A 12,487-nucleotide genomic window follows, 5' to 3' on the forward strand; every position below is an offset into this window, starting at 1 on the left:
GTCACTTACTGTAGTCCATTTGGGCTTATATTTCTGACAATAGTGTTTAAGTTTTGTCCTCTTGTCAACTGGACCAGATTTCTACCATTTCATCATCTTCAGGACAATATTATCGGTAAGACTTCTGAAGCTATGAATCTTTGCCCATCTAAATGTTGTCTGCAATAAACAAGTCTAGGGAATTCTAGCTGGAACCAATGCAGTGGTATTTTGTCAAATTCATTCCTGCAAATTCAGGTATTCAGACGAATCTGACTTCAGATTTGTCACTCCATTCATAAGTTATAGCCCCTACTAAATTAAAGGAAAACTCAACTTTCTTAAAACTTGAAACCCTCTCCCCCTCGCCCTATTTGAGACAAGGTTTGTGATACCAGAACTTGATATGAGCCCTGATCTTAGGCATCTTTGATTTAGTTTTCATTCGAATCCGTTACTCCATTTGCAAGTTATACTTAATTAAACAGAAAACTTAATTTTTTATCAGGAAATAAAACCACTCCCCCTTATTATATTTTAGCTAGGGTCTTTATCTCAAAACTTGATATATGTCATGGTCTTAGGCCTCTTTGGTTCAATTTTCATTCAGATCCATCAATCCATTCGCAAGTTACTCTGAATTAAACGAAAAACTATTTTTAGCAGGTAAAGCCCTCTCCCCCCTGTTTTATTTGAGCTAGGGTCTTCATCTTTCAACTTGATTATATAATTCATGATCCCTTGGCACCAAATCTGGCAATCCAAATTTTCAGCCAAATCATACCAGCGGTTCTCTCCTTACACTTATTACACAAACGGGCGGACAGACAGACAGACGGATGGACAGATTTTGCAACGTCTTAGGTAGCCATGTTGGCTCATTAGATCAAAAAAAGGAAAAAAATAACAAATCATTATCCAGGCATCATCACCTATTTGGATAGTGGAAAATATCCATCAAGATAGGCTTTTGTGAGCTGTCTGTCTGTCTGCCCGTCTTTGTAATCGAGTATAGCGGGAGAACCGCCTGTCAGATTTGTATTAAAATTGAACTATTTGGACTAAAATTGAGCTTAATTAGGGCGAGGGGGCTTTAAGTGTTAAAAAAAATGAGTTTTTCATTTAATTCATTGTAACTTGCAAATGGAGAGATGAATTTCGATGAAAATTGAATAAAGATGCCTAAGGGTATGATATGCACTGAGTTATGGGATGGAGACCCAAGCTTAATTAGGGGGAGGGGGCTTTAAGTACTAAAAAAGGTTGAGTTTTTTGTTTAACTCAGTTTAACTTGCGAATGAAGTAATGGATCTTAATGAAAGTTAAGCCAAAGATGCCAAAACTATAAGACACATAATATTTGGAGCCTAGCTTAATTAGGGGAAGGGGGCTTTAAGTGTTAGAAAAAGTTGGGTTTTTCATTTAATTCAGTGTAACTTGCGAGTGGAGTGATGGATCTCAATGAAGATTGAACCAAAGATGCCTAAGACCATGACAGGCATTAAGTTTTGAGATGAAAACCCTAGTTCAAATAGCACGAGGGGGAATGGGTTTTAAGTGCTGAAAAAAGTCAAGCTTTTTGTTTAATTTAGTATAACTTGCAAATGGAGCAACGGATCCATATGAAAGCTAGACCAAAGATGACTAGGATCAGGGCTCAAATCGAGCTCTGATATCACAAACCCATTCTCAAATAGGGCGAGGGCGAGGGGGTTTCCAGTTTTAAGAAAGTCAAGTTTTCCTTCAATTTAGTAGGGCCTATAACTACTTCTACCCAGGGCTTGCCCAAAGCCAGGATATAACACTTTTCCAAAATAAGCCATACTGAAGCCAAACTTCAACCGAATATTCCATACCCAGAGAAAAATTACTTTGTATGGCACTTGGTATTTACTAATTGACATATAGTGATCGCAAATTCTGTCGGTCCCGGGTTTGCTAGTTTAAGCACTCCCAGATAAGCTAGGCTGATGAAATTTGGCAGGCGTATCAGGGATCAAACCAGATTAAATTAGAGATAGTTGTTTCCCCGATTCGACCATCTGTGGGGGATTGGGGGGACGGTTAAATAGGAAAAATTAGAAAAAGAGCTATTATTAACTTACGAACGGGTGATTGGATCTTAATTAAATTTGATATTTAGAAGGATATCAGTCTCAGAGCTCTCATTTTAAATTCCGACCGGATAAGGTGACACTAGGGGAGTTGGAGGGGAAACCTAAAATCTTGGAAAATGCTTATAGTGGAGGGATCGGGATGAAACTTAGTGGGAAAATATGCACAAATTCTAGATACGTGATTGACATAACCAGAACGGATTCGCTCTCTTTTGCGGAGTTTGGGGAGGGTTAGTTCTGAAAAATTAGAAAAAATGAGGTATTTTCAACTTACGAAGAAGTGATCAGATCTTGAATTTCATTGGATGAAATTTCATATTTAGAAGGACCTCGTAACTCAGATCTCATGTTTTAAATCCCGACCGGATTCAGTGTCATGGAGTGGATTTGGGGGGGGGGACCGGAAATCTTGTAAAACGCTAAGAGTGGAGATATCAGGATGAAACTTGGTGGGAAGAATAAGCACAAGTCCTAGATACGTGATTGACATAATCGAAACGGATTTGCGCTCTTTGTGGGAGTTGGAGGGGGTATTAACTCGGAAAAATTACAAAAATTGAGGTATTTTTAACTTAAGAGCGGGTGACCGTTCGTGAGGTATTTTTGAATTTGATATTTAGAAAGAACTCATGTCTCAGAGCTCTTGTTTTAACCCAGACCAGTTCTGGTGAAATAGGGGAGAGTTGGAGGGGGAAACTGGAAATCTTGGAAAACGCTTAGACTGGAGAGATCAGGATAGAACTTGGTGGGTGAAATAAGCAAATGTCGTAGATACGTGATTGACGAAACCAGACTGGATCCACTCTCTTTGGGGGAGTTAGGAGGGTCCAGTGCTTTGGTGAGTTCGGTGCTTCTGGAGGTGCTAGGACGATCAAAATTGGTGATTTAGAAAATTAGAAAAAAGTAGGTATTTTTAACTTGCGAGTGGGTGATCGGATCTTAATGAATTTTGATATTCAAAAAGACTTTGTGTCTCAGAGCTTTTACTCGTGTTGCGAGAGCAACACTTTGGTTTTGTCCCCGTTTTTGTGTTATTTTGTTGTTGTTTTTCCTATGCCGTCGATGTCGGCTTATTCCTGAAAACTGGTAAGGGTCTAACCTCTGCGGTTTTTACTGAAAGTGTGGGCCTCAGGCCGGATTGATGAATATGGCATTACATTTTTGAAAGCTCCGTAGAACTCTTGCCTGGGGCCAAAAAGGATGGTTTTTGCTTGTCCACGAGCCAGAGCCTATGGTGTGCGAAGTGAAGTGGAGTTATGTAGCCTATGTCAGAGAGGAGTATCTGCAGTTGTGCAGCCAAGCTTTCGTTTCATCAAACCATGTGTCTGCTTTCGAGTGGAAAGCTCCGTTCTAGCAGGCAAGCAGGCAGGCACCACTTTCAAATTGAAGATGGACTAAAATCTATAAGTGTTAAATATATGCGGCAATTACCCGGCCCCACAGCCAATATATCTTCTTTGAGTGATAAACAGAAAAATTTACAGAAGCAAAAAAGCGGCATTTTCCCACGGGTCCGAAAGTGCTGCCGTGATTTTCGCTGGGTTTATCATTTGTTTTTTCGGACTTGGGATTGAGGTAGAGAAATGTTATCAGATGTACCTCTGAAACCTTAAAAGTTCTGTCATTGCTAAAGAAATTTGAGTTTATCCTTCGCACCTTACTAAGTGGTGACGTTAGAAAGTTGGCCTACGGCAAAAAAAAAAAAATCAACTTTTGAACTAAGACAGATAGAATTTTTTTTCCAACGGCAATCGATAGCTCTAGATGAGCTGATTAAAGTGTATGTCATCCATTTTTTGATACAAAAATTCCTTCATGAGATATACTCGTTTTAAAGTTTCAAGGGGTTGACAACTTCAGTACTAGGGTACACACTGAAACCAAGAATAAGCTGATACCAATTGTGAGACATGTAGGGGACTTGTAATTAAAGGTCAGCTATTAGCTCTTAATCATCTTCGGCAGTGAGGGGTTTGCAAATTTTGCTATTTGGTGTACCTGTTAATTGTTTCCAATGTATTTGATGATAAGACCGAGTTGGTTCCAGTGGTAAGACATGTAGGGGACTTGTAAGTAATAATCGTCTGTTAGGCTACAATCATCTTTAGTGAAGAGGGGTTTGTAACTTTTTCTAGTTGGTGTAGCCTACCCATACTCACTGTAACCTAGAATTAAGTGTTTACGCAACGGGTACAAACGATAACGTAAAACAACGAGGCAGTTTCGTAATAATTAATAGAGTGTCATCTATGGTATTTTGATCCTGAAAAGTTACGGATAGCTTTTTAATACCAACTAGATTATATAAGATATTGTTCCAAGTCTTGATCCGTCACGATGTCTACGATTGAAAAGGATAAAGTTCAACTGGCTGCAAAGTCAATTTAGTCCCTTCTTTCGATATTCTTTTGTTACTGTTGTTTTTTCAACGCTGAGGAATAGCCTTTGATCATGTGATTACTGATCGCGTTCTTCTTTGAACATAACGTTTTAAAAGCTTCGATAGACAAGTTCAGCGTTTAACCGATAGCAAAGAAACAAAACCAAAGTGTTGCTTTCCCAACACTTAATTCGGCGAAGCCGGACAAAGGTTGCCGCAACACTTCACGTTGCTCAGGCAACGTAGGTCTAGTTCAAATCCCGACCGGCATTAAGCCTCTGATTTTTCTTTTAAATTAATCTATTGATTCTTATAATTTTGTTAGAGCTCATGCCATATGAGCTATTGGCCACTTCAATGTGTGAAAACTCCTGCTAGAAATAGATAGGTTGCAACTTCTGCAACATTCTGCAGTTTGACCAGCCGGATGGAATGCGTCTGAATCAGCAGGCTTGCTGCAGGCCCGTGATTTTATAATATGTTTGTAGGGAGTTTTACCGACCATCTGAATTGACTACACAGCATGCGGCTTGCTTGAGTGAAAACCAGCCAAAGCATATAGATGCCATACATTTTCATAGCGCGTCTGAAATTTAACTTGAAAACTTGAGGCAGCTTCCTTGTAAAGGTGTCGAGGGCCAGAAATGCTATCAAAGTGTGAATCAAAACTTCATTTTCATACTCTTCTTTCCTTTCAGCACGCTGACAGCCAGCAACCTTCAGCTAGCTGCCAAAAGTGTGTATTTTTGCTACTCCTTTTTATTGAGCTTTGATTTCTCTTATTAAAAAAGTCTGCAACTGACTCACTTGGCTCCTTACTTTTAAATTTGAGTTTTTTTGTTGCTAAGGTTTTTACTTATTGAATCAGAGAATGAACTACTTTATTACCTTATATCTGTTTTAAAGCCAATCCAAAGTTTGTTTTTCTGTTTTCAATATTTTTTCCACCATTCCGACATGTTTCAGAATAACCCTGTATTTTTTCAGACGTGCCAGATTTGGCTGAACACTAAATGCTATAAGTTCAACTCTACGTACACTGTGTTAATCCTGTCATGTGATCTGTCTGATCCAATCAGGAGTTTTTTGACTGCACTTAATTGTTTTGATAGTCTTTTCCTTTCAAGCCGTTGTGTTGAAAATTGGTTAAGATTATTTTTTTTTGACTTCATTGGGTGTGTACCAGCCGAACAAGGGAAATGGTTATAAACGATAAAAACGGAAATTCTGGTTCTTGATTAAGATTTCCAAGAGAGGAATGACAGGGGACATTTTATAGGCAAGGGAAAGGGCTAAGAAGCCTTCAGAATAGCTTTAAAAAAAGGTAGCATGGGCTTGATATTAGAAATATATATATATATACATATATATATATATATATATATATATATATATATATATATATATATATATATATATATATATATATATGTATATATATGTATATATAGAATATACATACATAGAATAAATACTTGTACTACTTAAGTATAATTTTGGCAAGAACTTGATACTTAAGTAAGAATTTGGAAAGTACTTATTACTTGATATTTAAGTAAAAAAACAATGAGTATTTAATACTTGATATTTAAGTAAAAATTTGGAGTACTTGTTACATATATCATGCAACCAGCGGACAGCTTGTTAACTCGATATTATCTCTTTCTGGCCATACCCGGTTTATCTCCCCAATCAAAAAAATTCAGTACGAGTACTGCCTTGATAAAAAAAGGAGACATAAAAAGGCTGTTATTTAAAATATAGATGTCGTGGAGTTTGTATCTTATCCCAATACAAAATTTTCAGTGTCAAATACCGCAGTTTTCTCACTGACGTCTTATGAATTAGTTTGTTTCTGCTTTTGTCGTTAATTGTGCTACTAATCTTCTAAAATATGCGTGATACTTCATAGATTTACAATTCAAATTTGACTTCATTTCTAGTAGGAGAGAAATGTTGTCTTTTTTTCTTTGGATTGAAATTGGGAGAAAATCTCATAAGACTTCCTGATACTTGCACTTTTCATGCATCTTTTGTCAACGAAAAAGAAACGAAGTTCCAGGCAATTTAAAGCATTGTGTGTTTGTAAATAGGCCTACAGGTATTAGTTTAGATAGCCAAACCTGAAAAATTGAACTATTAATCTAAGCACCTATAAAACGACTCAATTTTAGAAAATATTATAGAAGGATATAGTTAAATTGAACGAAATGGTAGTCATTTAAAGTAGTATTGTTAGACATTCTTATACCTTTTCTAAAGGTGTTGCAATGTCGGATCGTAGTATTGAAAGAGGTATGGACCTGTGAAAAGATTGCAAGCCCCTGATGTTAACAGTTCTTCTATCTATTATCACTGAAACTAGGTAAGAAATTATTTGTTAATAATTTATTTTCTAGAATTGTATATTGTTGATTGGTTTAAACCCAGATAACGAAACATTTTTTTACCTTGCGTTTTTCATTTTATTTGATATTAACTTGCATCTAAGAAATTACCTTGACACTGATCCTTTTTTTTTATTTCACTTTTGTTTATGAAACGATGGTCAAACAAGTGAATTCATCATATCTGGACACTTAATGTTGCAAACTGTTGGGAAAATGATTATGCCACAGAACTAACATGAGAAGAAGAAATGTTATGTGCAAATTCGTATCTTCTTTTGGCATTTTTGTCAATTTAGGTAAACTGACTTTAAGTTTTAAATTAGTTTCCAGATGAAAAGTTCAACTTTTCTTTTTCTATTCATCATTTTAAATTAAATTTTTTCATGTGTCTCTAAAAATCTAATGAAAATACTAAAAGTTTTATAAAACTAAGAAGAAAAGGGTCCCGCTTGTTAATGATGCAATAATTAATTTTATGGTCTGCAGAACAAGCTCAACTAATTCCGGTAGAAATATGTGGAAAACTTTACATCGGTTATCAAGAAATTAGGGTATTGAGCAGGAGAGGCTTTAGAAATAAAGCTATTAATCTGACAATGCATAATCTTGTATAAATGAGTTCTCCAAGAATATCTGAAGTACATTTATGATCTTAAGTGAATTTCCAAAAAGAAATCCAATAGAATTTTTTTCCTTTCGAGGAGAATACCCCACACTTTCTTTTAAATAGACACATTATGGCAGAGAACCCCCGTGGTTTATAGCAAAAATTACGCTTAGAATTTGCATTCTAGACTTAAAAATGGTGGTTTTCGCGTTGTTTTATCCATCTTGATTGCCGTACCTTTAAGAAACAAATCATAGTAACGTCAGAGAAATCATGTTAGATGTTATGTTTTGGTCACCTCTCTTATGTGCATTTACGTCAACCGATCGCCTGTTTTATAATATTTAACCTAGTACATAATATTAACACAAGTAACTTACCATTACACCTATAAACTAGATCGGACCAGATAATCATTTCTTGAGAGAAACAGAAAACTCCCAATCTTCCACCTTTTAACGTGCCGTCATAAATGTTTCCAGAATCTGCTACCATATTCTCTCCTTCAAAGATCCTGAGTCTTATTAAACCAATTTTGGGACGGTGAAGCAACAGCCAGCGGTAAGCTACCTTTTCTTTCCAGCCGACATTCCGAGGATCTTTCCAAAGAAGTTTCACCTGTAAGATAAGGGTAATTAATTGGACAGTTCGTGTCAACGACCTCTAAGTAAGTGGCGACACGTTTCCTTGAAAATACAATAAAGGTGAAAAGGTGTTCGGTTAAAATGGGAGATTGCTGTTGAATTGACCCTTTTCAAGATATTTACATATGATGTTTAAAAATAATACACGGCTGAGATTGTACCCGACCTAAAAGACCTAAGGAAATTCTGTTGTCCAAAGGTCAGAAGTTCTATAAATAAAGGTTTAAAAGAGGTTTTACTGCCATACTTTATTTTTTCTTTTTGCTAGTTCTCAAATTGAGGTTTTTTGCTTGGAAAAAGAAAGATAGAAGGTACTCTGTAAAACATTGCTTTGAACTTTCCGGAACGAAAAGATTTTGACAAGCGGTTTTGGAAGCAAAACAATCGACGTTTTTGAGTTTATAAAGGAACTTGTGACCTTCCACTATGGCTAACGATGGCTGATTGTGATAATCTCCGTGAATCATTCTTGTAAAGTTCTTACATAGATTAAATAAAAAAAAACAAGTTTTTTTAACTGAAAGTAAGGAGCGACATTAAAACTTAAAACGAACAGAAATTACTTCGTATATGAAAGAGGCTGCTTCCTCATCAACGCCCCGCTCTTTACGCTAAAGTTTGACTCTGTCTCTCAATTCTTCTTTTTAAAACAGTAAAAAACTTTAGCGTAAAGAGCGGGGCGTTGATGAGGAAGCAGCCTCTTTCATATACGAAGTAATTTCTGTTCGTTTTAAGTTTTAATGTCGCTCCTTACTTTCAGTTAAAAAAACTTGTTTTTTTTTATTTAATTTCTGAACGTTTTTGAATCAATGCATGTTTTGATTTTGGCTCTCCGCAGAGGAATAATTAAAAAGAAATTTGCATTTTTTTTTTTTTTGGCTAAATTGGCTTTCTCATAATTTTGATCGAATGATTTTGAGAAAAAAAGAGCGGGGGAGGAAGCATAGTTGCCCTCCAATTTTTTGGTCAATTAAAAGGCAACTAGAAATTTTAATTTTTTACGAATATTTTATTAGTAAAAGATTTACGTAACTTATAAATTAGCTTACGTAAAGAACTTTTGTATTCTCATATTTTTATTACATATATGAGGGGGTTCGCCCCCTTGTCAGATCCTCGCTCTTTACTCTAAAGCTTAAATTTTGTCTCAATTCATTAAGAATGACCCCAGAATCACAAAAGTCGTAGAATAAATAGTTGAAATTACTAAAAATACTTTAACGTAAAGAGCGAGGTATTAGGAGGAGGTGAGCCCCTCAAATGGGTAATAATTTCTGTTTGTTTTAAGTTTTAATGCTGTTCCTTACTTCCAGCTGAAAGAACTTTTTCATATTTATTTTTTCATTGTGTTTTTAAATAATGCTAGTAAATCCTGCGCTCTCTTCATGGAGATTTTCTTCCCCCATGACAAATTATCGATGGAAAGTTCCCCAGCATATCCCTCTCTTCTCAACCCCTCCCCCAACCAAAAAAAATCTTCCTGAAAACGCCTGTACACTTCCCAATAACCATTACTATATGTAAGCATTGGTCAAAGTTTGTAACTTGTTGCCCCTCCCATGGGGACTGTGGGTGAGTAATTCGTCCCCAAAGGCATAGTTATAAGGTTTTTCGACTACGCTGAATAAAATGGCTATCTCAGAATTTTGATCCGTTGACTTTAGTAAAATAATTAGCGTGGGAGGGGGCCTAGGTGCCCTCCAATTTTTTGGTCACTTTAAAAGGGCACTAGAACTTCTCATTTCCGTTAAAACGAGCCCTCTTGAAACATTCTAGGACAACTGGGTCGATACGATCACCCCTGGGGAAAAAAAACAAACAAAAAACAAATAAACACGCATCCCTGATCTGCCTTCTGGCAAAAAATACAAAATTCCACATTTTTGTAGATAGGAGCTTGAAACTTCTACAGTAGGGTTCTCTGATACGGTGAATCTGATGGTTGGATTTTCGTTAAGATTCTATGACTTCTAGGGGGCGTTTCCCCCTATTTCTAAAATAACGCAAATTTTCTCAGGCTCGTAACTTTTGATGGGTAAGACTAAACTTGATGAAACTTATATATTTAAAATCAGCATTAAAATGCGATTCTTTTGATGTAGGTATTGGTATCAAAATTCCATTTTTTAGAGTTTTGGTTACTATTGAGCCGGGTCGCTCCTTACTACAGTTCGTTACCACGAACTGTTTGATTCAAAGTTAATCCCTCCGGATAATTCCCCCGCGAGAAATTCACCTTGGAATATCCCCCCTACGGAAAATTTCCCCATATGCAAAATCGAACAGCCACAGAGAAAGTAAAAAATGGGTACCTCGAAATGTCGATCACTTGTCCCAAAATGACCAAATGACCAGATATCTGACTTTTTAATGAAGTTTAACAAGTCTTTTTCAGTATAAAAAAATGGAATGAAACAGTTTGTCACATTTTCTAAGTAAAAATACGAACGAAACAAACTCGGATAAGTAGCCAACTCTCCAGCGTTGCTTATAGTAAAGGGCCATAAGACTTCAATGTATTATTACTTTTATTTATTGTTTTTTACCAGAGGCACTTCACATGGAATGGGTGATCATTGAGACTTCGGAGGGGGTTGATTCGACTGTAAATAGGAAGTTCTAGTGCCTACGTTAAGAGTCTAAAGTTATCAAAGGGTAACCAGCTCCCCCTCTCCTGGTATATTTATTGGACCTTTCAATTCTGATGAGCCAAATGGCTATCTCAAAATTTTGTTCGGAAATTTTTATGGAAAAAGGGGCTAGTTGCCCTGTAAATTGTTTGGTTACTTATAAGGGTACTTAAACTTTAAATTTTTGTTCGAACGAGCCCTTACTCGATCTTTTAGTACCCATGGTTTGATACGATTATCCCTAGGGGAAAAACAACACACATTCATGACCTTTCCTTCGCAAAAACACAAATTTCTAAATTTTTGTAGACGAGAGCTTGAAACCTCGGTAGTAGGGTTTTCTGATCGTTTTCGAGTTAGGGAGGGGGAACGGAAGCCTCTAGGGTGGATTTTAATGAAAAAACATCCTAACTCTCATTAAGCCTTCAGATAAGTAAATAAGTAGCTTTAAGGAAGGAAGCTGGATCAAATACTGCAAAGAGATTTTTTCGGGGAGGGGGGTTAATACGCAGAAGATGATATTATCATCCCTTTTGACTTTTGGGAATATTTCTGGTCTACATCGTTATTATGGAAGTAAATAGTAATATTAAACACCAAAATGAACAGAGGTTATCCCATATAGTAGAGTGTTCCCCCTCCCCCCCTCATGGTCATAGAAACTTTGAAGGATGCTCGTTGGATCGAAATTTAGAGTTCTAGTTCTTTGTGCATGGAAACATTTTTCATGGGGGGGATTACTATCTAATGAGAACAAGATAATTTTGAAGTTTTTACAGCTTGATGTAGATATATTATTAACTGTAAAAACTAAGACACTCCTACAGCACCATATACAGTAAAAATACGGCTTCGCTCTTAGCAAAGTATGTATGATGGAAGAACAAAATTAATAAGTAGAGTAAACAAACGGTAAATATTGGCGTTTTACTAACATATATTCCCATCTAATCAAAAATAATCTTTCACAAATGACATGAATTAGATTATACAATCCAAACGCTTGTTTGATTGCATTGTATCTAGATACAAGCTCTAACAGCAGAGCACTGCTTGTGGTCAACAAACTGCTCGAATTCAAAGTAGAAAACCCTTCAGAGTAAGTAGCTGGTTTCATATTAAATAATGAGTTAAGCAGAGTAGCGTTCTATCCTCATTTACATGGACCATTTTTATGAACTTAGTCCTAAAGAACACAAAAAAGTCTATGGAATCAAATGGAAAAGTAAAACTCTCCTAGACTGAAATTATAGTGATGATTTGAGCGTCCTAGATGACAATGTTAGCGAAATGAAAGATTTCTTGGAGGTTTAAGGGAAAGATATAAAGGAAATTATAACTTCTTGGGACGGTGCTTTGAATAGACTAGGATGTTGGAGGAGTTTGCGGAATTGTGTTGGCCTCCCGCGGGTTGGTGCTGCTGTGAGTTATTAGTAGTAGCTGTAGTAGTGTATAATATAAGTTGCAAAATTTGATATATGAATATTTCTTGTAGCGAAGTTTTAGTAAGGATATCTTTAATGACAAGCAGTGGCACAATTCATGGAAATGTTGGCGAGGGGGCAAAATGTATTTTTCATATTCTATGGAGGAGGGGGAAGTTTTTTATTTTTTCAATGAAAATACCAAAAAGTGTATTTTTTGTAATCAAGGGGGACGGCCAAATCTCTCTACCAGTTGGTGTCACTGATGACAGCATCTGAAAAATAGTCCTGACAAACGCCACTGGTTTGCCAATAG

General features: G+C 36.4%; 1 protein-coding gene across 2 annotated transcripts in view; it reads right to left on the reverse strand.

The window, feature by feature from the left end:
- LOC136034647 (cartilage oligomeric matrix protein-like) overlaps positions 1-12,487 on the reverse strand; it is a 208,356-nt gene that overhangs the window by 2,000 nt on the left and 193,869 nt on the right. For both annotated transcript variants that reach the window (XM_065715952.1, XM_065715953.1), the window contains one exon: positions 7,854-8,091. In XM_065715952.1, coding sequence (XP_065572024.1) covers positions 7,854-8,091 — 238 coding nt within the window. The remainder of the gene's footprint in view (positions 1-7,853; positions 8,092-12,487) is intronic.

This window comes from Artemia franciscana, chromosome 13 (genome assembly GCF_032884065.1).
Source record: "Artemia franciscana chromosome 13, ASM3288406v1, whole genome shotgun sequence".
Lineage (NCBI taxonomy): Eukaryota > Metazoa > Arthropoda > Branchiopoda > Anostraca > Artemiidae > Artemia > Artemia franciscana.